At 61.3% G+C, this 22,895-nt stretch overlaps 1 protein-coding gene across 1 annotated transcript in view; it reads left to right on the forward strand.

Annotated features, from left to right (window-relative positions):
• Positions 1-1,246: 1,246 nt before the first annotated feature.
• ADGRA1 (adhesion G protein-coupled receptor A1) overlaps positions 1,247-22,895 on the forward strand; it is a 32,965-nt gene continuing 11,316 nt past the window's right edge. The window contains exons 1-5 of the mRNA XM_047825677.1: positions 1,247-1,470; positions 2,085-2,286; positions 9,387-9,514; positions 10,855-10,978; positions 16,948-17,069. Coding sequence (XP_047681633.1) covers positions 1,271-1,470; positions 2,085-2,286; positions 9,387-9,514; positions 10,855-10,978; positions 16,948-17,069 — 776 coding nt within the window. The 5' untranslated portion in view covers positions 1,247-1,270. The remainder of the gene's footprint in view (positions 1,471-2,084; positions 2,287-9,386; positions 9,515-10,854; positions 10,979-16,947; positions 17,070-22,895) is intronic.

Consider the following 22,895-nt stretch of genomic DNA (forward strand, 5'->3'; position numbering starts at 1 on the left):
GCGGCCGCCAGCAATGCCCCTCCTCTGTGCCCTTCCCACCACCCTTCTGCCATCTCCGGGCTGGGAGCCCTGGTGAGGGATTGGCCCGTGTTCATGTCATGCCCTGAACGTGGACAGTCTTTGTGGAGGGATCGACAGGTGGACAAGCCCCATGGGGCCGCCCAGCAGTCTGGGCTGAACCCTGAGCTCACAGCGGGCTTTCCCGCCTTCCTCCTTGCCCCACTTGTCCAGAACAAAAGCCGGGGCCCCCCACCCCCAGGGGAGCAATTCCGGAAAGCTGGGGCGGGTCAGGGCTTGGGGGCGGACAACCACATTGCCGCACACTCCTCACCCCTCTGGCTTTCACCTTCCTTGTCCAAATCCCAGGCCTCATCACTGCGTCCCACAGAGAAGCATGGGGAGCACAGCCCCCAGACGCAAGGGCCACGAGCTGAGAAAGTCGTGAATCTCAGTGATGCCCCAGAGTCCAGGCCCAGGTCCTCCAGAATTGGGGGGGGGGGGGGGGCTCTCCCGAGCAGGCACCAGTGTCCTGACCTTCCAGCCGGGAGGCAAGAGCGTGGGCCTCCCCCAGGCTCACACGTGTGTGCCGAGCACAGTCCCCAGGCCCCCCAGCCGCACCTGACTGGGGGCACAGAGCCAGAAGCCCTCACAGGGGTCGTGCTGGCTGCAAAGCCCACCCGCATCCCCAGGTCTCACCTGTCCTCCACCCCCCAGCACCCGGCCCGACGGGGGGCTGGGCCAGGACCCTGGATGGGGGTGGCGGTCTCTCTGTGCAAGGCCACGGCCCACCCACAGCGGCAGGCAATTTGGATGCGAGAATATTTTAATACAAGGACTATGAGAATTCCTCTGAACTCTGGTTTCTTGCTCACATTTCTGTTCCTGGAGCCTTCAACGGACAAGGATTTTCTTTAAAAATAAAGTGAAATCATCCAGTCCTCCTTCCGCCTCCTTTCAGGGAAGTGCTTTAATGTGAGTTGTCCGATTCTGTTGGAAGCGGAGGCAAAACCTGGCCGGTTGTCTCTTTAAATCGGCTCTGCAGTGTGCCGGGCGGCCGGCGGGGCTGGGAAGAACCATTCTGCCCTGCCGCAGGGAGCCGGGCCACAGCCCGCCCAGCGCCATCAGCGCCTCCCCCATCCCCATGGTTACGGCTCCTGCTTCCCGGCCCGGTCCCCGTGCCCGGCTGTCGCCCGCCCTCCGAAGCAGGCGCAGAGGCGGCTGGCGGTCCCCACGCGGAGCTCTGGAAGCCACCCGCGGAGAATTGCATTGAATGTCTGCGGGTCCTGGCTCTGACTCACTCTCTCGGTGCAGTGCCCGTGGCGCCGTGGCCGGGCTGCAGTCTTGCAATCTGTTGATAACTCCACTTGCTAGCTCGGAATGGAAAACTGCTCCCCGGCACAGAGAACTCGCCACAGCCCGTCGGCACCGCGCGGCGCAGCGCTGGGGCTCCCGCTGCCTCTGCCTGAATAGGTGAGAAGTTGGGCTGCGTTTCCCGGGGCTGCGTGGCGGGTGGGCCCGGGCAGGGAGGCAGCGCGGCGGGCAGGGTCGGAGCCCTCCGGCCATAGCGTCCACTCCCCCAGCCGTTGCTCGGGCATCAGCGCCGAGCGGGCTGGGGCGGCTCCTGCTGTTCCGGATGCAGATGCTGTATAACTTTGGGTTCCGCGGAAGGCGCGGAGCCACCACCGAGATGGCGCGTCTGGGGGGCGACGCCGGCCCCTGTGTCTGCTGGCCCGGGGCTGGCCGATCGTGGGGACGGCGAGTCGAGGCTTCTTCAGTTCCCTGACTTAAGCTGACAGACATGTTTCGGGGCCGAGCTGCGTGTGCTGGGCGGCGAGCCGAGGCCGGCTCCCAACGTGGGGAAGGCAGTGCTCCGGGAGGGCTGCCCGAGGTCCCTGCGGCTTCTGAGCCCCTGGCCAGCACCAGAGCCTGGCAGACACGGCAGGCCCCCCGCATGCCCCTAGCGACGCAGCCCCCGGCCCGACGCTCCGACCGGCTGGCCGGGTGGGATGGCCACGGGGGGGCCGACGCCTGGCTGAGACCCCGGGGACCCTCCGCCCTGCCCTAACCGTGCCCTGTCTTCACAGATGGAGACAACCTCGTGACCCTCACCCGCCCCACCGTCGCCCTGAGGCCCCTGGCCCCGGGCTGGACCCCACAGCCACTGTGTGGGACCTTGACCTTCGGGACGGCCATGGAGGCCGGCGGGGAGGAGGGTGCCACATAATCGGCTCAGCGGCGACCCCGCTCCGTCCGCACTCTGGCTGCAGGAGCTTCGCAGGGCTCATGGTAAGTACGCGCCCCCCGGGCAGCGGGGCCCGGCCACCCCTGTCCGTGGAGTTACCACGTGGCCAGTTAGCAGCATCGGGCCCCGGTGTCCAGGGCTGCCCGCCGGCTGCTCTGCTGTGGGCTTGCTCAGCGTCGATCATACTAATTAGTGGCAGGCATGCTGCAATGTGGAGCCATTTAATCATGGGAGGAGATATGGCCCTGGGTCCCTCCCCCAGGGCTCGGGTGCAGGACCGGGGAGGCCTTCCCTGGCCCCTGGCCGGGGTCACTGCCCCTCCTGTCCGAGGCCGTCGTGTGCAGCGCTCCCAGGGCAGCTCCGCCAGCCCCTTCCCATCAGAAAGTGGGCTGCACGGCAGGGAGACGTGGGTGGGCTTCAGAAGCACGTAGAGCAGACGGGGGCAGGACGCCTCTGTCACCAGAAAAGGGGGCACGGCTGCTGTGGGCAGGGCCGTGAGGGGACTCGTCCCGGAGGCTCGTGCAGCCTGGATGTGGTCGCTGCCGGCTTGCGTTCCGGGAAGGCTGGTGGCCGGGTAAATAATGCATTGTGTGTGTTTGTGAAGGACGGTGGTGGAGGGCCCAGCGCGTGCAGGGAATGCCGATGGCCACAGGACACGTGGCCGGCAGCAGCCGTGGCTCGGACGCCAGCAATGACTCAAATGCACACCGATTGTCTGCTTCATGGGGGGGGGGGGGGGTCTGTCTGAGTCACTTGTTCGTTTCCTTCCTGTTCTGCTCGAGACGCCCAAACAAGGTCGGGCTTGTGGCCAAGACTCAACATTGTGCATGCCACTGCTCCAAGCCTCGCTGGCCGGGAGGGTGACAGGCAGCCTAGAGGTTGTGCGTCCAGGCTCACCACTCCTGGGGAGGCTGCCGGCCTGGCCGGGGCCCCAGCTTTTTAGGGGACCCAGGGTGCCTTGCCAAACAGGGCTGCCCCCCCTTGGCATTTTTCCAGCTTTTCACCCTCAGGTTAGAGCCTTATTTGCAAATGGAACCTATCATTTGCAGACAAAGGGTGAGCTCAGAGGTGTTGCAGGAGGCTGGGGGGGGCGGGGGGGGGGGGGGACCCTGTAGCAGCTTCCCTGGCCTCTCCGAGCACCGCTGTGTGACCCTCCCCATGTCCACTCTGCGTCCCGTCTATACTCTGCCTTCAGTCCCCAGTGACTGTGTTCTGGTCCCAGACGCTGGACACTGGCCAGCCCAGGACAGTGAAAACTGGCGGGTTATACTTGCCCGGAGGGTTTAGGATCTCCGCAGTTCGTTGGGCTTTGATTCTTAACAAATAACGTTTACACTGGAGAGTCTCCAGAAGAAATGGAGAGCCCAGCCCAGCGTGGGGGCCGCTCTGCTGCAAATGCTTCCCTGCGTGTGTCCCTGAGACTGTAGTGTGGACACCTGCGTGGCTTCGCCCCAGGGGCCCAGGGCACAAGGAAGACCAGAGGCTGTGGCCAGCAGGGTGGCCCGCCCCTGCCCGCCCACACTGCTGCACTCACACCGCCAGCCAGACGTGTGCCCGGGCTGGCGGTCCGCTTCCCTGACACCGAGGCCAGCCACCCGCTCTCTGGCTCCTGAGCGTGAAGACGCGCGGTCTTGCGGAAGTGCTTCGGGGGCCACGCTGACGCCTGCGTTACACTGAGGCTCTGTCCTCCCTCTTGGACAGGCGCCCCGTCTGCTGTCAGCGTGCCGGCGGGACCGTGAAGGCACAGGCAGCCCGGACGCTCCCCTGTGGGGCCTGCAGGCCACAGGCCACCAGCACAGCTGTTAGCAAACGGGGCAGGTGTGGACAGTGGCCCCGTTGGTATTCACGTCCGAGCAGCTGCCAGACAGGCATTGCTTTGCACCCCGTGGCCTTCTGTGATCCGCACACTTTCCTCCCCAAAGCTCGGTGGCATCTTGGAAGGGAGTAAGAGGTTGTCCGAAGTTGTGCGCTTTCTTCCTGTTTCCTTTCACAGCGTAGGTCTCGTGGTTCACCCGAGGAACGGCGTGGTCGCTGTGAGGGAGGCCACGTTCATTTTGCACAACCTCTGCCTTCCCGGCCACACCCCCCGTGGCTGACAAGGCGTCATGGGGACTCCTCTGATCACTGGGACATCAAGGGGACCTCAGAGGACAGGTCCATCCGCTCACTAATGTTGAGCCCGAGAGGCAGAGACCCCCCTTCAGTGGCTTCACTTTGGTATGACCCAGACCCAGCAGGTGCCAGCGGCTGCCAAGGACCCCACGGAGTTCACACTCGCCCTGAATTCAGGGCTGACCGCGGTGTCATCAGACTATCCTTTGTCACGTCCAGCAGGGGCTGGAAGCCAGGACAGGGTGAGAAGCCAGGCCTGCCCCCAGCTCTGCTTGGAGCAGAGGAGTCCCAAAGACACAGGACACCCCTTTTCTGCACATCAGCACCCCACATTTGAAAAAGCAACAATGGAATTAAAACCCCTGAAAAGACCATGGACGTAGAGGCCTGAGGGGCAGGGACTGGCGCAGTCCCTGTGCTATATTTCCCACACGGGGAAAGTATGAGAGAAACACGCACCAGCTGTACAAATGTGACGTCCAGTGAGGATAATTTGTGCTCCGGAAAATAAATTACTTACCTTTTGCCTCTGCGTCCCCCCGGGACGCTGCCATGGACGGACCAATAAGATACAGTGATCATTAAAAACTCAGACAAGGGGCGTTGGGGGCTAACAGCGAGATCAGTCTCGGTCGGTACAGAGCAGAGGCAGAGAGGACGGCGAGGAGGGTCTGCGCCTCCTGGGGAGAAGAGCCCCTTCCCTGCGCCCCGCGGCCAGCCCCTGACTTAAGACCTCCCTCCTCCTTCCTTCCTGTCTCTCTTAACATCTAGGCGATTTATTTGCAAAACATACCAAAAGACACACCCAACTAAAATAATAATAAAGCATAAAAGGAGGGTAACCCTCAGGACCAGGGGAAGTGCCCGCAAACCCCAGACCAGGGCTCTGCGCCTCCAGCTCCACGGAGGACACAGGCCAGCCCGTGGGACGATGGAGCCTCGGTTTCCCAGAAGGAGAGACATGGCCACGCAGCTTGGAAAGGCAGAGCAGTGAGCAGGGACAGCGGGCTGGGGGCCACGGCGGCGGGAGCGGCTGTCTGGACTGAGCCCAGCCTCTCGGGCGTGAGGTCCGTTCTGGTCTGAAGGGCCCCGGAGGGACGTGTCCCGGGGAGTCAGCCCCGCACACCACGAGGATTTTGTCCGTGGGACACTTGCAGCGCGGGCCCTCCGGGAGGAACCTGTGCATGTGCGAACCCTAAAATATAAAATAGTGTCTCCCTTTTGCCTTCCCTGCTTTGACTTTTAAGCGTCGTCTCTAAAAATGTAGAAGACACCCTTGGTCACTAACTTGCAGGAAGAAAGTAGAAGCCGAAAGGAAGCGAGGCTCTGTTTCTGCTACAACTCACTCGGCACAGCTCTTCTGGGATCAGCTGCCTCGCTCAAAGCCAGTCCCTCGGATGGGAACGCATCCCTGAAGCAGGGTGACCTCGGCCGTGCGTGAGCTGGCCCGGGCGCCGCAATCGGGACACGCTGTGTCGCGAACTGACCTCCCGACGCGTTTGCCTGTGGCGGGAGCGGTGGTCTCATTTCCCCTGGCTCAGCATGAAGTGTGTGTGGATAAGACTTGGCGGGTAGGATGCGCTCGAACGTAAGCTCTGTGATGAGGGTCCTGGCCACCGGACGCACTTCTCCAACCCTGGGCGCACATGCAGGGCGGGGACGCAGGGCACCAGGCGTCGCTGCAGACTTTGCCTTCCTCTCCCGCCGTCCCTGCCCCCACCTCCAACCAAGAGTCAGGGCTGCGAACACGGCAGGAAGGCGGGGGTCTCTGGGGGAGTGGTGACGGAGCCCCAAGACAGGGCACGAAGGGACTGCGAGTCCCCAGAGGTGTGGGCCCACCCCAGGCTTCAGCCCGAGGCGTGCCGAGCACACTGGTGAGAAAACACGCTTGGGTCGGGCTCCGCCGGTGGCTTGCTCACATTATGTGCACAGGAACCCGGTCCCAGCAGCCAGAGGGCTCCAAGAGAAGTGCCAGTGTTTTTTAGACACCAGGTTAAAAGCCATCATCTTTGTGAAGAGAACTAATTATGCACACGAGGACCCGGGCACGTCTCTGGGACACGATCAGGCCTGACTTGCGAAGAGCCTGCCAGGCCCGCTCCACACCTGTCAGCAGCATCCAACTCTCAGAAGAAATGGACAGTGAGAAGATCATCTGATATCAGGATTTGACCACAGAAACTTGCTTTCCTCGACTTTTGCAGTGATTTTCCATTGGCTGGAAGCTGGCACTGGCCTCCTGTGACAGGTGTCAAACCCTTGGGGCTCTCCGGAGCCACAGGGCGCGCCCTTCCCACCATCTCGCACGGCAAGCGCTCCAGAACTTGGGATGCCGGGTGTGTGAGCGCTTCCAGTGGACCGGGACACCAACAGGAGCCCAGCAGGCCCGTTCAGCTGTGACGCCCCGGCCCCGCTCCACCTTTCTTATAAAACACTTACTCTTGGGGGGCCTGGGTGGCTGAGTCAGTTGGGTGTCCTACTTCGGCTCAGGCCATGATCTCACGGTTCATGAGTTCGAGCCCCGCGTCTGTGCTGACAGCTCAGAGCCCCCAGCTGCTTCGGATACTGTGTCTCCCTCGCTCTGTGCCCCTCCCCCACTCGTGCTCTGTCTCTCTCTCTCTCTCAAAAATAAATAAAAACATTAAAAAATTAAAAACAAAAAACACCTGTTCTTTCTTCACCAACAGGCAATTAAGTCCCACGTCACAGAAATCTGTCCTCACACGGACAGAAGTTCTGTGTTGCAGGATGGAGGGCCCAGCAGGTGCCCGCGCCAGCCATCAAGGCCTGCCTGACGTGTGTACCTTAGGAGGAAGCCTCCATTAGCCATGGGTTAGTGGCCAGGGTGGGTAGCCCTGCAGGGACTCAGGCCGCAGATCCTCCCCCCGGGGCTGAGCCTCGGTGTTTTGGGGGGGGGGGGCGGCCTGGTCAGCTGCATCAGGCAGGACACTCACTTCCCCAAGAGAGCCCTGGAACCCTGTCACCTTGAGGCCAGCCTCCTTGGATGTCTCTCCTCCTGGGCTCGACATTTCATGGGAATTGGGGCCACATGTGCAACACGGGTGCTGCTGAAACCCCAGTCGTCCCGACAGGAGTCCTCAGTGTTCTGTGCACGTCCACACCTGCCCTTCAGGCTTCCTGGCCGAAGGACAGTCAGGACCATAAGGGGATCACCACGGTGTCCAGCCCACGGCCTGCCAAGTGACACAGTGCCCCTCCTTCGGTCACATCAGGTCATCTGCTGGGCCAGGGGTGCTACTTCCGGCTCTGGTAGTCAGCTAGATCCCTCAGCGGCCAGACAGGGAGGAGTCTGGGTCGTGTCCGGGTCACTTGGAACCTTTTCCCTGGTGACAGGATCCCATCTGCTATCGTCATGGCAGCAGAGAGACCTCCTTGGAAAAGTCCCTGGCAGGAGCAGATCAGGGGACAGAGGCCATGGCTGGACACCAGGGTGGCCCTTTGGCTGTCCCCCGGCTGGCCAGGGCCTCATCTCAGCTGGACTGACAAGAAATTATCCCCCAGGAAATGAAGCAGGTTGAGCTCTTGGACATAGAAGCTTCCCGGCCATGGCGAGGCCAAGGGCCCTGCAAGGACGATTTTCTCTCGATTTCCCACGTGACTCAGGCTGGGTGCCTTCCTGGAGGAGCACCGGCCACCTCCCGCTGCGCTGACCACGCATCTAGACATGGCCCAGGGTGGGCACATCCACCACAGGCACGGCTGCTGACCCCCCACCCTGACCACAGCCTGTCCTCACAGCTGGGCAGCTCAGCACTGTCTCCCCGGGGTTCCCCGGGGCAGCCTCCATGGACACAGCCCTCACCTGCCCTCACCTGCCCCCCAAGCCTGGCAAGTACCAAGGCCATGCTGGTAGAGCCCACGGTTCAGAGCATGAGCTGAGGGGTCAAGACCTGGGGAAGGGAGCAGAGGGGACACAACCAGCACCCTGGGCTGGGGAGGGGCCTTAAAGTGCCCGGTGAGTGGGAGTGGGAGTGCCCTGGGAAGGAGTGGGGGTCCATCTCCAGAACCCCTTGGGAGTCCAGGGGATCTGCAACCAGCACCCCAGACAGAGCAGGTTAAAATACAGAATTGTCTTTCTCTCTGTCCTGGAGCCTGGAAGTTCAAGATCAGATGTCACAGGGCTATGAGAAATAGCCTGCCGTGTAGACGGCTGCCTTCCTGCTGTGTCCTCAAACGGCCTTCCTCTGGGCAGGTCGTGTCCTAGTCTCCCTCTTATAAGGACGTGGGTCCTGTCGAACGAGGCCTCACCCTATGACCTCTTGTGATGGCCGTCACCTCCGTGACAGCCGCCTCCACCAGTCACATGGGGCACAAGGATGTCAGCCTGTGCTTCCGGGGACTTGGCTCAGTTCACAGCAGGGCTTCCCTGTGACGCCACGAGTTACAACACAGGAAGTGTCTGGAGCGTTGCTCGGGGGGTCAGAGGGCAGAGGGCAAAGATGCACGAGGCCAGGGCTCCTGACTCCCAGCCCGTGGAGCCCGCACAGCAGACGAGGGTCTGTGCACTGGGGGCCCCTCCAGGGCTTTGGAGCTTGGAGCACAGGCCACGCAAACCCGCCCACATGACCATGCGCTTTGCGGCCGTTTTTCCTATTGCTGGAGTTTTGGGAACGTGGTCCCGGCGCGTAAATCTCGTGCCAAGCGGGTGCTCTCCTGAGGGCCTCGGGGCCCTGCCGACCCATCACGGCAGCTGCTTTTCCTCCACTGACCTGAGTCAGCTCCAGGGACTCGCTTGACACAAAATTCTCCTGGGGGATCTCGTAAAGCAGAATCTTGATGCACGTGAGGCGGGACATCTGCACGGCTCCATCCAGACCCTCGCGCGGGCAGGTTTGGGGAGACAGCCGCGCTCCGAGGAAGCGGGGCGCCCGTCACAAACCTCCGCTCCACTCAGGAGACACCTCCGACCACTTTCAGGGGAGAGGCCAGACCTGGGGGGAGCCAGGTGGCTCCGCCAGGTGCACAGTTCCTCGCCACGTTGCCCACTCGTTCTGCTCTGTGCTCTATCCAGGATTTGAAAACCGTGCTCTCCCTGCCCCAGGACCCAGGGGAGTTCCTGCACCCCGTGGTGTATGCCTGCACCGCCGTCATGCTGCTCTGTCTCCTCGCCTCTGTCATCACTTACGTCGTGCACCAAAAGTAAGGCCCCACTCGGCACCAAGACTGCATGCTTCCACCTTCAAATGCAAAGCCTAAAACGAGACCCTCCCCACCCCACGTAGTGAGAAGTCCCTGGAAGGTACTTCACCGACCACCTGCCTACATGGCAGGCGTGGCCAAATCCTCCGCCGAGTTTCAGGGACAGTTTTCAGGGACAGCCTCCACCAGGGCCACCTATGTTCTTATCAAAAGGGGTGAAATAGGTACTTCCTCCAATGGCCCAGGGTCAGTTCAGGTGCTCCAAGAGCCCACAGCCCTGGGAAGTTAGCATAGCTCGCGGAACCCTCACACACCTTTGCGTTGTGCCTTTTAATCTGGGGCGGGGCAGGGGGGGCGTCTAGTTGTCTTTCTTCTGAGCTGGTTTCCTGGCCACCTCTGCCTGTGAGGGGAAATGACCTGGGGGTGTCTGCATCACTGGAAGATGCACTGTGAAATGTGAGGAGGGGTCTCTGCCATGGTCAGGATCAAGCCCATAACCAAAGTCATGAGCAAAGCCTAGACTGTGGACATAACCAGTGATGAGAAGAGGCTTGGGTGTGTCCAAGGCCACAGTCATGGGGAAAGTGTTGGGCATATCCAAAGCCATGATCATGGGGAGAGGGTTGGGCATGTCTGAGGCCATGATCATGGGGAGAGCGTTGGGCATGTCCGAAGCCGTGATCATGGGGAGAGGGTTGGGCATATCTGAGGCCATGATCATGGAGAGAGGGTTGGGCATGTCCAAGGCCATGGAGAAACTGTGGCCACCATTACAGCTGTAAGAATAGGATGAGTAATCTCTGCCATGGCTGTAGCTGGGGTGAGGCCAAGTCATGGAGGTGGTCACAGCCATAGGCAAGGTCCTAGGCCACAGACTACAGGGGTCTTGCTTCCAGTCAGTCACAGTCATGCCCTCTTCTTGAGGTACCAGACATCTGCTCAGAGAGGGAAGAAGAACTCTATCCTGGGAATCAGGAGGTGTGGCCAGGTGTGTCCCACCCTTTAGCTCTGTGACCAGACAAGGCATAGAGTCTCAGGTTTCAGTATTAGCATCTGTCCAATGACCAGGTTCGAGATTTCTCAAAACCCTCCAGTCTAGCATTCCAAGTCGATTTAACACAAAAACGTCCAATAACCACACACTGAGGGTGCCACACACACCCTGTGTGTTCCCATCCATCTGGTCCTTTGGGTGGGCTCCCCCGGCCTCTTTCGGTGACACCTTGGGGGTCTTCAGCTCGGTCCCCACGTGGACGGAGCATGGCAACTGGGGAAGAGGGTTGATCTGTGCACCTCACTCTGCGTGCTGGGTCCTGATGGGACATCTCCGTCTCCCACAGTGCCATCCGGATCAGCCGGAAAGGCCGGCACACGCTCCTCAACTTCTGCTTTCACGCGGCCCTGACCTTCACAGTGTTTGCCGGCGGCGTGAACCGCACCAAATACCCAATCCTGTGCCAGGCGGTGAGTGCCATCCACACCTCATTTTGCTACAAAACTTAAAGTGTTTATCACCGCTCCTACCAAAAGGGAAATGTATGATAATTGTCTTGTTTATGAAAAAACACTCGAGTATTTGTTCAGATGTGTCTCCTGGAGGGGGTAGTTCAGCATGCAGGGCACCTGTATTACAGCCTTTTTCCACGTGAGGCTGACTATTCTGCTCAGCACTGGATCGTGTCAGGTACTTTGCTTTTCGCTTGACCAGCTGGCTCCGAGGCGTCTGGTCACATGCGCACTGGACGCTTCCTGTCCGGCAAACGGTGCTGGTCCCAGGAATAGGGTCGGGAGCTTCCCGCCTCCCAGAGACTGGCCAGGTCAGGAGCACAGAGAAGGGGCCAACTGCCACCTCCCGCCACCACCGTCCAGGTATGCTCTGGCACCAGAGCAGGTGGCTGGGGAGTCCAGGCCGCAGAGGCCCCGCCCCCCACATGGAGCTCACTCCCAGAGGCTCTGCTCCCGTCTCAGGTAGAATAGGGGCTTCTGGACATCACAGCATTGAGAACAAGTCACCAAAGGGCCTTCTTTCCACTCCATGGCCTCACCTGACTTTTCCTTCAGAGGGGGGAAGCGCCCTTTGGTTCTGACAGAGCTCGGAGGGGGCCTTCCCACCAGCAGCACCTGCTTCCTCCTGCTGCTCCGTGCGGCCCTGGCCCAGGACAGGCGGCCCCACACCCAAGTCTCTCTGTAGGCTCCGCCCTCCAGAGCCTCGCTCAGACCCCTTGCTCCTGGCTCCAGCTCAGCCCAGGTGGATAGTCACCTCTATGTGGACAGTGACCTCCAGAATGAACAGCGATCTCCAGGTAGAGTTTCCTGTGATGTGGACAGTGGTCTCCAGGTGAACAGTGGCCTCCACGGGCAGGGTAACCTCTACGTGAACAATGACCTCCAAGTGGACATTAACCTCCAGGTGGATGGTGACCTGCAGGTGGACAATGACCTTTAGGCAGACAGTCTTCTCCAGGTGGACAGTCTGCTGCAGGTGGATAGTGACCTCCAGGTGGCCAGTCTCCTCCAAGTGGACAGCGACCTCCAGGTGGACAGTGACCTCCAGGTGGAGAGTGACCTCCAGGTGAACAGTGACCTCCAAGTGGACAGTGACCTCCACGTGGACAGTGACCTCCAGGTGGACAGTCTCCTCCAAGGGGACAGTGACCTCCAAGTGGACAGTGACCTCCAGGTGGACAGTCTCCATGTGGACAATGACCTCCAGGTGGACAGTGACCTCCAGGTTGACAGTGACTTTCAAGTGGACAGTGACCTCCAAGGGGACAGTGACCTCCAGATGGACGGTCTCCTCCAGGTGGACAGTGACCTCCAGGTGGACAGTCTCCTCCAAGTGGACAGTGACCTCCAAGTGGACAATGACCTCCAGGTGGAGAGTGACCTCCAGATGACTAGTGACCTCCAAGTGGACAGTGACCTCCAAGTGGACAGTGACCTCCAGGTGCACAGTCTCCTCCAAGTGGACAGTGACCTCCAAGTGGACAATGACCTCCAGGTGGAGAGTGACCTCCAGGTGAACAGTGACCTCCAAGTGGACAGTGACCTCCAGGTGGGCAGTGACCTCCAGGTGGACAGTGACCTCCAGGTTGACAGTGACTTCCAAGTGGACAGTGACCTCCAAGGGGACAGTGACCTCCAAGGGGACAGTGACCTCCAGATGGACAGTCTCCTCCAGATGGACAGTGACCTCCAGATGGACAGTCTCCTCCAGGTGGACAGTGACCTCCAGGTGAACAGTCTCCTCCAAGTGGACATTGACCTCCAGGTGGACAGTGACCTCCAGGTGGACAATGACCGCCAAGTGGGCAGTGACCTCCAGGTGGACAATGACCACCAGGTGAACAGTCTCCTCCAGGTGAACAGTATCCTCAAGTGGACAGTGACCTCCAAGTGGACAGTGACCTCCAAGTGAACAGTGACCTCCAGGTGGACAGACTCCTCCAAGTGGACAGTGACCTCCAGGTGAACAGTGACCTCCAGGTGGACAGTCTCCTCCAAGGGGACAGTCTCCTCCAAGGAGACAGTGACTTCCAAGTGGACAGTGACTTCCAAGTGGACAGTGACCTCCAGGTGAACAGTGACCTTCAAGTGGACAGTGACCTCCAGGTGAACAGTCTCCTCCAAGTGGACAGTGACCTCCAGGTGGACAGTCTCCTCCAAGGGGACAGTCTCCTCCAAGGGGACAGTGACCTCCAAGTGGACAGTGACCTCCAGGTGAACAGTGACCTCCAGGTGGACAGTCTCCTCCAAGGGGACAGTCTCCTCCAAGGGGACAGTGACCTCCAGGTGGAGAGTGACCTCCAGGGAACTAGTGACCTTCAAGTGGACAGTGACCTCCAGGTGAACAGTCTCCTCCAAATGGACAGTGACCTCCAGGTGGACAGTCTCCTCCAAGGGGACAGTGACCTCCAAGTGGACAGTGACCTCCAGGTGGACAGTGACCTCCAGGTGAACAGTGACCTCCAGCTGGACAGTGACCTCCAAGTGGACAGTGACCTCCAGTGCCCAGGCAGGAGCCAGATGGGGGCTGCCCCATGGACTGAAGAGCCATCTTACCAAGGACTCCCCTCTTCCGGTTCTGTCATTGGTGGTGTGTGTCTGCCGGGGCCACGTGGTGGGAGGGTCTCAGCCTGGCATCAGGGCGCTCATGCCCCTCCCCTTACAGCCTCTGTTGCTGTGAATCCTACAACCATTTACTGATGCTGTGGAAGCTGCTGAGGCCTAATTATCTGACACTCAGGTGCACCGGTGGCGACCTCGATGGCAGTCTGTGCACACAAAATGACCTGTCCCCTGCACAGATGGCAGGCGACTCACCCTGGGGCGGGAGGGTGAGAGGCTGTTCAAGCAGGGGTGGCACGGGGAAGAATCGGGCTGAGCTCCGGCTCCAGGCACTGGCCACCAGACAGCACCTCGTCCCAGGGCCCAGGCAGCCTGACATCCGGCTGGGTTCCCTGCGAATCCCCGTCCAGGCCGTGCACCCCACCGGGAACCGGATTCTGCCATCCACGCTGGAGCCCCAGCAGCAAAGCCGCCAGCAGGTAACTAAAAACCGCACTGAGGGGCAGACATGCTTCCTTAAGCCTTTGGATAGGCACGGCGACAACCGCAGCACATACCCCGGGAAACCCAATCTGTGTCCTGCCTTGAGGTGCCTGCCGAAGAGCGGAGCCCGCCGAGGGCGGTGAAATGTCCCGCTCGGCCAACGAGGGCTCTTGTGCCGGGTCCCTGGCGGCGAGGAGCCGGCTTCAGCACCCCCTCCCCCCAGTCTCCTCGGTGCCGCTGGGGAGCCCACCCCCTCCCGAAACCCGGGAACTGTGTCCATGCTCCAGCCTGGATGGGGGTTCCTGGAGGCCAGGGGCCTCGTTAGCCAGGTGGACACCCTAGGAGCGTGGCAGGTCGGGGAGCGCTCCAGGTCTGGATGGGTCCGGAGAGGCAAGGTCTGCAGAGGTGATGACGGTAGTGTGAGAAACAGTTGATTCTCCTGTGGTGGCCATCCTCAGGAACCCCGTCGGGGGAAGCCAGCCTATGAGCTCCGGAGTAGATCCCACCCTGACCTCCGGACTACGTGTCCCCGGGAGCGGGGCCGTGATACCTTCGGTCATTCGTTTGTGAATTTCGAGCAGAGCCTTGCTAACTCTGGCTGCACTGCCCAGCTTTCCGGCAGGGGAAGAGGGACAGAGAGCACCATGTGCACAAGAGAGAACAGTGACCTCTGTTCTCTGGACAGAGCTGGGGCCCAGGCGACAGGACGGGGCTGCAACCCCAGCGAGCCCTCCAGGTGGCATTCTTGAAGTGACTCCCCCGACATTTCTCTAAGTCGGGCCTGTGCCTTGCAGACAAAGACAGAAGCGTCACTACTGTTATGGAGGGTAACCCAGCATAGACACCCTGTCCTCTGCCCACTGGAGAGGAGGCAGGCCTGACGAGGCACAGCTGGGAGACCACAGCGTCAGAAGCCGGGACAGTTAGCTTTAATGTGGCCAATTGACTGATCACGGGGCCGACATTTGGCCGACGTCATTCTGGGCACGTCCGTGCGGTGTGGATGCGGTCAGTGCTGGAACCAGTGGGCTGGCTCAGGCAGGTGCCCTCCCCATCATGGGGCTCATCCTCTCCACCAGGGGCCTGGGGACGATGACAGAGGAAGGAGGGACTCTCTGTGCCTGTCCAGGCTGGAACATCGGTCTTAGCAGGAGCCACACAGTCGGGTCTCCTGGGCCTCCAGCCTGCCCACCACGAGCCACGGGTCTCAGACTTCTTAGCCTCCACATCTCCACAAGCCAATTCATGGTAAATGTGGTTTTCCTCCAGGGGGCAGCCAGGCCTGCCCCCACGCTGACAGGGGACAAGCTGGCGACCACCCTGGCACCTGAACACGGGACACCCCCGCCAGCCCTCCCTATCCAGGTGTGGCTCACACTTGTGCTCTGTGGCCCAAAACTTGGTCGACTGGAGAACAGACGGTTGCTATGGCGACAAGAAGATGACCGGGCACCTCATTAAAGTCCTAAGTGACATCGTGAACACAAACGGCCGGCCGCCAGTGGCCCCACATGATGATGTGCGTCAGCGCCGGGTTGGGGCTGAGAGTGGGGCAGCCTGCCGGTCCTGGCGGCAGCCGGGTGCACGAGCCGAGGTCGGGGGTCCTATGACCTCTCCACGTGTCCGGCCCAAGGTGGCGTCTGGGAGGTGGAGGCTGCAACCCCCCGGCGGGCGAGGCTCAGAGCAGCCCATCGGGAGCGTAGCCGGCTCTTCCCACCCCCTGCTGACCCTGGGGCTTCTCTGTGGACTCGGCGTCTGTTTCCAGTCACCTGCGGTGACGGCCACGCTGCTGTCCCCTCAACAGCCCGCGATCCTTCAGTTGAGGGCCAGACGGACACGCCCCTTCCTTCCTCCTGGTTCAGGTGCAGAGTGCCTGCCCCCCGGTTCCCAGGCTGGGGTGAGGTCCGGCACACGGGCACCCACAGGAGGCCCAGGCCAGGCTGCGGAAAAGGCCGCGGAAAAGGCTGCAGAAAAGGCGGCACTCACCAGGCGTGTGCAGGGAGGCCCCTGAAACCACAAACAGCTCCGGGGCTCCCACCCCACCCATCCCGTTCCCCTTGGTTATTTGAGGTTTTCTAATAAGTGAAACTTGAATTCCGGATTCAATAAATCATTATAATGCAATCTTAGCTTTATTCAGAGAATCACCTTTCCGATCACAGCTATGATTTACTTGTCATCGTGAAATGTCAGGTTCTTGCTTCGTAGGTAACCTTGTTTTCTAGAAGCAGGTGGAGACAGAGGAGCATGATTAGCTAACACAGTAAGTGCTGGGGGAGGGGTAAAAGCTCGGCCAGCAGCTCCCACAGCAACCAGCAGCTGCGCCTGTGGGAGCGGACGTCAGCGGCTGATCCTGGAGGTGCTTTATGTCACACGCAACCCGACACCAGCCTCGTGGGGAGACCCCTGCTGCAGGGCCGCCCGCCCCTCAACTGGTGGCACCCGTGTGGGGCCCAGCCCAGAGGACGTCCTCCCTGGAGCCCTCGGGTCCCCGCGTCTGGGCCAGGCTGACCATGGGCACGTTGGTGGGCACTGTGCATGCACGGAGGGGCACCTATGGGGCCAGCCTCTCACGGACCTCCCTAGAGGTACCGTGTGTGCGGGCCCGGGGGCCCCCGGCCCCATGTCTCCTCAGGACACAAATCTAACCAGCTCCAGAGTCCTGGAGGCCCGGGAAACTCCCTGTGAAGGGGTCATCGGCGCTGAGTGAGACCCCCACGTGCCCTCCTACGGGGCTCATACCCTGTCACTAGCAAGCTGAATCCTGAGGACGCGAAGGGAGCAGGAGGGCTCAGACCCAGGCCTCGGGGGGCACACGGTCTCCGGGGCAGCACGCTGGGGGGCGGCCCTCGGAGGCGCTGCTGACCGACCTCTCCCCGCAGGTGGGCATCCTGCTGCACTACTCCACGCTGGCCACCATGCTGTGGATCGGGGTGACCGCCAGGAACATCTACAAGCAGGTGACCAAGAAGGCCCCGCCCTGCCCCAGGCAGCCCCTGCTCAGGTACCGAGCACACGTGCCTGGCCACCTGGTCTACCTTCTGGGGGTCTCGGCACACCGGCTCAAGGGAAACAGGGTCCAGGGACAACCCGGTCTGCACAGGTGGCCAGGGCCGGGCGGGTGCTGGGGGCAGGGCGGGGTGCCCGGGAGGGATGTCGGGGTGCTGGGGTAGAGCTGGAGCCAGATCGGCGGGTCTGCTGGCCGATGTGTCCCCCTGGCGGCTGGGCGCGCCTCTGTGCCAGAGAGCTCCGCGCCCCTGCGGCCACAGCGGAGACGGCCCTGGGTGATGGGTCAGTGCTCCGGCCTCGGCGACAGTTCACTCACAAGCCTCAGTGAGCCAGGGTACCTGCTCATTAGCTGGGAGAGACCCAGGTGGCTCGGTCGCCGACCCCAAGGTGACCCCGTGGCCTGGGCCTTTCAAGGCTGGTGGCAGATGGGTCTGGAGAGGGGCCCCTGCTCCAGCCAGTGGACTGTTACTTGGGCAGGCTGGGAAGGTTCAGGGTGGACAGGTGGTCCCCGTGAGGGGCAGCAGATGTCCCTGGGAGGTTGTGGCCTGGTCCCAGGGCCATGGACACCCAGCCCCTCGGGCTGAGCTCTGTCCGGGTCCAAATTTGAAGGGCCACCTGGGAGTACTTCTGGGCGCTTAAAAACCATCAGAAGAACTCATTTTGAGGCAGATAAAACAATGCCTCATCGTTTAATAAGCAAGGTGACCTCCCCCAGAGGTTTTCCGACACCGTCTGATTTTCGGAAGCTAGCAGACCCCTGACCACGCAGCTGGTGCTTCTGCTGCGGGCAGGGCCAGAAGGCAAGACTTCAGGGCCTCGTTTCTCCTGCCGGGGAGGCCCCAGGTCCCCAGGGTTTAAAAATCACTCTCAAAATGAATTTCCTGGCCTATAATTGATTGAAACGCTGCCTGGCTTTTTGAAGAATGAGATGGAGGCCACGGAGCATTCTGGCACTTGTCTCTCTGACAGCCTCAGAACGCGTGTGACTGAGCCAGACTCCCAGGGGCTTCCAGGAGCGACAGGTCTGTGGCTCATGGGCCTGTGCTCCACGGGCCATGGACTCCAGGGGCCTGGGGTCTTGTGACGCTATGGGCTCGGTGGGCCTGCTCTCTGTGGGCCGTGGACTCAGGGAACCTGGGGTCATGGGGGTCTGTGGGCTCGGGGGGCCTGAGGCTGGAGGCACGTGGGTTCCATGGGCCGTGAGCTCGAGGGTCTCAGAGCACCCGGATCTAGAGGGGTCTGGGCTCGGTGCCTATGCACTGAACTGGCCACGTCACAGAGACAGATAACTCTGAGATACTTACTCCTTTTGTTATGTTGCCTAGAAACCGCCAGCACCTCTCTCCCACGTCCCCTTCTTTGGTGCAAAAAGCTGGACACTGGGGGGGCGGGGGGACATGGCGATGTGATCCCAACAGCTCCCTAGGGGACTGACCTGTCAGGTTCAGACTCAGGAGGGTGGAGACATTGACTCTGGGCTCTGCGGAGGGCCCGCCCTCCCCCGCTGCCTATTCGGGCCACGCCTGGCCTGGGGCTCATGGTGGGGACCCCAGAAGCTGGGGGCCAAAGTCTTTTCCTCCCAGAGGCCCCTCGACTTGCCATCCACGCTCACCTTGCAGGCCCAACACCAGCCGGGGCCATTCTTACCAGCGATGGCTCTTCCTGCTGGCCCCCAGGAGGCATCCTTTTGTCTGGCCCCTGACCCCACGCCCAGCGCTGCAACGTAGCCTGTGTGTGCCCACGTCAGCACAAATGTAGTTCTGGAGTCTTCTGGGGAGGGAAGGGCCCCCGGGCCACACCGTATGCTGAATGCTGAGCAGAGCATCGCATCACGTCCTGCTGACCCTTGGCGAGGCCCGGGCAGCGCGGGCAGCGACCAGAGCCGGTGCTGCGGTCTGCAGACGGGGGCCCCTATGTCCTCCCTCTGAAGTTTTCCGATGAGAAGTAAAAAGAAAATAGTTGTGGGTTCAAACCTTCTGTGTGAATTCAGAGCACACAGCTTTTTGAGAAACGAGGGGCCAATTGTCTAATTTCTTATGTTGGCCCCGCAGCCAGTCGGCCCCAGAGATGCCACCAAGGGGTCTGCCGCAGGGGAGTCCGTCCGTGGGGCCTGAGAGCCCGCGCTGGGGTCTGCCCGCTTGCTCCACAGGCCCCTCTGCTCGGCCTTGGGGAAAACCAAGCCCATTTGGAGATCTCAAGGAAACCACAGCCACATAAAATTTTACAGGACTCCGGAGTGGAAGGCATCTCAGGCCAGATCCTGCTTCCTGCCTGAGCCCCGGGGGTGATCCCCACTCAGCAGAGGGGACGGTCCCCACTGAGGCCCCCGCTCCGGGGGTCAGGCTCACCACCCTCCCGTTAGGGCCGGTTCCAGGGGCAGAGAGGACAGATGGATCTTGTGTTTCAAGATCGGTCTGGCTGCTCAGGGTCCCCCGCACACGAACATTCGGATCAGTTCCGCACACACGGCCACTGGAGTTTTGAAGGAAGCTGCCTGGCATGGAAGAAGTGTGGCACGTGAACATTCACAGCATCCACGCAGTAACCCAGGACGTCTGTCCCTTTATCAGGGTCCGCGTGATTTCTGTTGGCCACATTTCTGGCTCTCCGCGCACGCGTCTCAGGCCGCCTGCGGAGGACTTTTCCCTAAGCATCGTCTTCGTGCTGCTGTGAATGGGATTGTCTCCTTGATGTTCTCTTGGGGTTGATTCTAGCTCACGAGTAGAAACACAGCCGGATACCGTGCGGTCTTCCGTCCTGGGGGGTGGCTGAATGTGTCCGTCCCGTCGCGTCATGTCTGTACAACTGCGACCCGGGCGCTCCGGGGCTGCTTCCTGCTTCCTGTCCAGTTCTGGCGGCCTTTACTTCTTTTCTGGCCTAGCTGCTCGGGCCAGAACGGCCACACAATTCTAGTCCTCTCTCTCTCTTAGTCTGTCTGTTAGACATTTCTGCCGATGAGTCCGGACATGCTGCAGGGTTTTTCACTCATTTTAAGTTTTGTCTGATTTTCCTGATTGTTTTTCCTTTTTCTTTTCCTTTCCTTTTTTTGGCCTGTTGGTTGCATAAAAATGTGCTATTTAATTTCCACATATGGTTAGGTTTTGGGGTGGGGGGTCCCCTCGACACCTGTGCACTTCAGTGGCAGGCTGAGGGAAGGAAATCCCAGCTTGACCAAGGTGGCTGGCGGCCTCAGGGGGAGGTCCCATCACAGAGACAGGAGCACACAGCCCCTCGTTCCTACCCTCATCCCTGCCCCGGGGCGTAGGTGTGGTGGGGCAGCCTCGAGGGGTAGGTTACGCTGCTCGGCCTGCTGGCTGAACCCCCGAGGCCAGGTTGGCCGTGTGGGCTTTCTCCGCGTGGGGTTGGGGGGCACTGTGGGGCTGCGGCCCAGTGGGTACTTCCATCTTTGGGGAGCACCTTGGCTGAGGCCGTGGCCGGCCCCAGGCATCACCCACCAGACCGCTGGCCCTTCTGGTGTGTCCCCGCAGGCGTGGCTGTCCACTAAGTGTGAGTCCCATCCCTGTCCCTCAGTGCTGCCTCCGTGCCTCTTGCCAAATGTCACTGCCTGGAACCAAGGGGTAAATCTTCTCACTGGAAGTATTGTCCCATGGCCTCGGAGGTGCGGCTCGGGGATAGGACAGACTCAGAGCCTCAGCTTGGGGTGCAAGGTCCCAGCCCCAGGGTCTGGCTTTGCCACGCAGGAGGGCGAGACCAGTGCTAGGCAGTGCGTGTTGAGAAGCGACGGCCTTGAGGAGAGGGGATGCGAGGGACAACAGGAGGTGAGAGGGGTCAGCCCCAAGAGGCCAGCTACTCTGTGGGGTCAGGGCTGGGTGTCAGACAGATTCCAGGAGCCCACCTGACGTCTCCATGTGTCCCCCCGGAACTAACCCCACCCCACGTCCCCTGTGTGTCCTCAAGAACTAACCCCCACCTGATGTCCCCCGTGTGTCCCCCAGGAACTAACCCCCACCTAATGTCCCCCGTGTGTCCCCGGGAACTAGCCCCCACCCCATGTCCCCCATGTGTCCCCCATCCCACCATTCATGTCAGAGAGCTATCACTGCTCCTGATGGTCCTTGTCCCCCGACCCAGATCAGGGGGTCCCCAGTCCCTGACTCTGCCCCAGTCTGTCTCCAGCCCGCCCCCCAGCCCAGTCTACGGACCCGGCTGCCGCGGGCAGACTGCGCTGCCTGTGTCCCAGACACGCCCGCCGGCCCCTGCTCATGTCCGAGCACGTGGTAAGAGAAGGCAGACGGGCCCAGAAACACTGAGGCCAGAACAATGCTGCATGTTCTCTGCGCCAGCCTTCTCCACAGAGAACAGGACTCATGAACGGCTCCCAGGTCCGCGAGGTCGCGCCGCGCTGAGGGCTCCAGGCCAAACCGCCGCGGGCCGTTCATCACTGCCTTGGATCCCTTTAACTGCTACTCAGATGTCTTCTCTTCCCGTGTCTGTGCTTTTCCAGCCGGCCTCACGACCTCACCACCATGGTCGCCGGTACAGACAATTTAAGGACAACAGCCCCCCGCTTCTTGCACAGCGGCTCTGCGGGAGCAGCGTCAGCCCTGAGCACGCTGGAGCGTGGCCGGGAGAGCAGTGCACGCCCTGGGCAGCAGTGCTGTGCTGGCCGCAGCCGTGGCGCCCCCAACAGCGCTACTCAGCCCCCTTCAGCAAGGTCTCTCAGGAGACAGACCTTCTCAAGGCTTCCACACCTTCTGTTAGGTCTCCATCCGTGCTGGCTGCCTTGACACAATGCCACCGACTGGAGGCTTATAAACAGCAGAAATGTGTCTCACAGTCTGGAGACTGGACGCCTGGGGTCGGGGGCCAGCACACTCGGTTCCAGTGGGAGCAGACTTCTTGCTTCACAGGCAGAAGGGGCAGGGGGCTGTCTGGGGTCTGACCTTGTCCATGAGGGCTCCGCTCTCACAGCGCACCCACCTCCCAGGCCATCACCTGGGGGTGGGGCTTTGCTGTGTGGGCCTGGGGACACACACGTTCAGCCCCTCGCAGCTGGCCGGGGGAGGTGTCTCCTAATGAAGCCGGCCTCCCTGCTGTGATTTTCGAGATCCTCGGGGCCAGTTCCCAATTTAGCTGCCTGTGATTATGGCCTAATTCTGCAGCCTCTCCTGGCCTTTCTGATACAGTGCACCAAGGTAGGTCACTATTATTTAAAGCCTGCCGGTAGTGTTTCTACCTGAAGAAAGCTGCACTAAAACCCAGGCACTCACGCTCTAGACGCCGCGAGCCCTGTGGTGAAAGGCGCTAGCTGGCCCGTTCACCCAACATGCAGCTGGTGCCGAACGGGACCGCCCGGCCCGGTGGGGGGATGGTCCCGGGGCTGCCTCTGCAGGAGCCCCTTCCGCGACGGCAGTGTGTATGCTGAGAGACGGCACGGATCGGCACTTGCTCTCGGCTTCTCCGCCCCTTTGGCGCGGCTGCGGGAGCCCCCAGGAAGCCCATGCAGGGCCCAGGTGGGAGGCTGTCCTGCATGGGGGCAGGGGCTCCAAGGCCATCGGCGAACCGAGCCGGACCCACCCCGGCTGATGCCCGTGGCCCCCGGTGACCCCACGATGCCACACCGGGGGGCAGAGGTCCTGCTTCACAGGCCGAGCTTCGGAAGTCAGGACCGCTTCTCAGGCAGAAGTGGCCACACGCCCCCGGGGCTGGCACCACCAGGGCGAGTCCCGGCAGGCGGCACTGTGGTGTTTCTACGCGGAATCTTGGAGCGTCCCGGCCTCACGCTACATGTCAGGGTGCATTTCTGGATGGGACCCCAGGCAGAGCCGTGTGCACACACATTGTGCCCTGTGCTCGGCAC

The sequence above is a fragment of the Prionailurus viverrinus genome, chromosome D2 (assembly GCF_022837055.1).
Source record: "Prionailurus viverrinus isolate Anna chromosome D2, UM_Priviv_1.0, whole genome shotgun sequence".
Taxonomy (NCBI): Eukaryota; Metazoa; Chordata; class Mammalia; order Carnivora; family Felidae; genus Prionailurus; species Prionailurus viverrinus.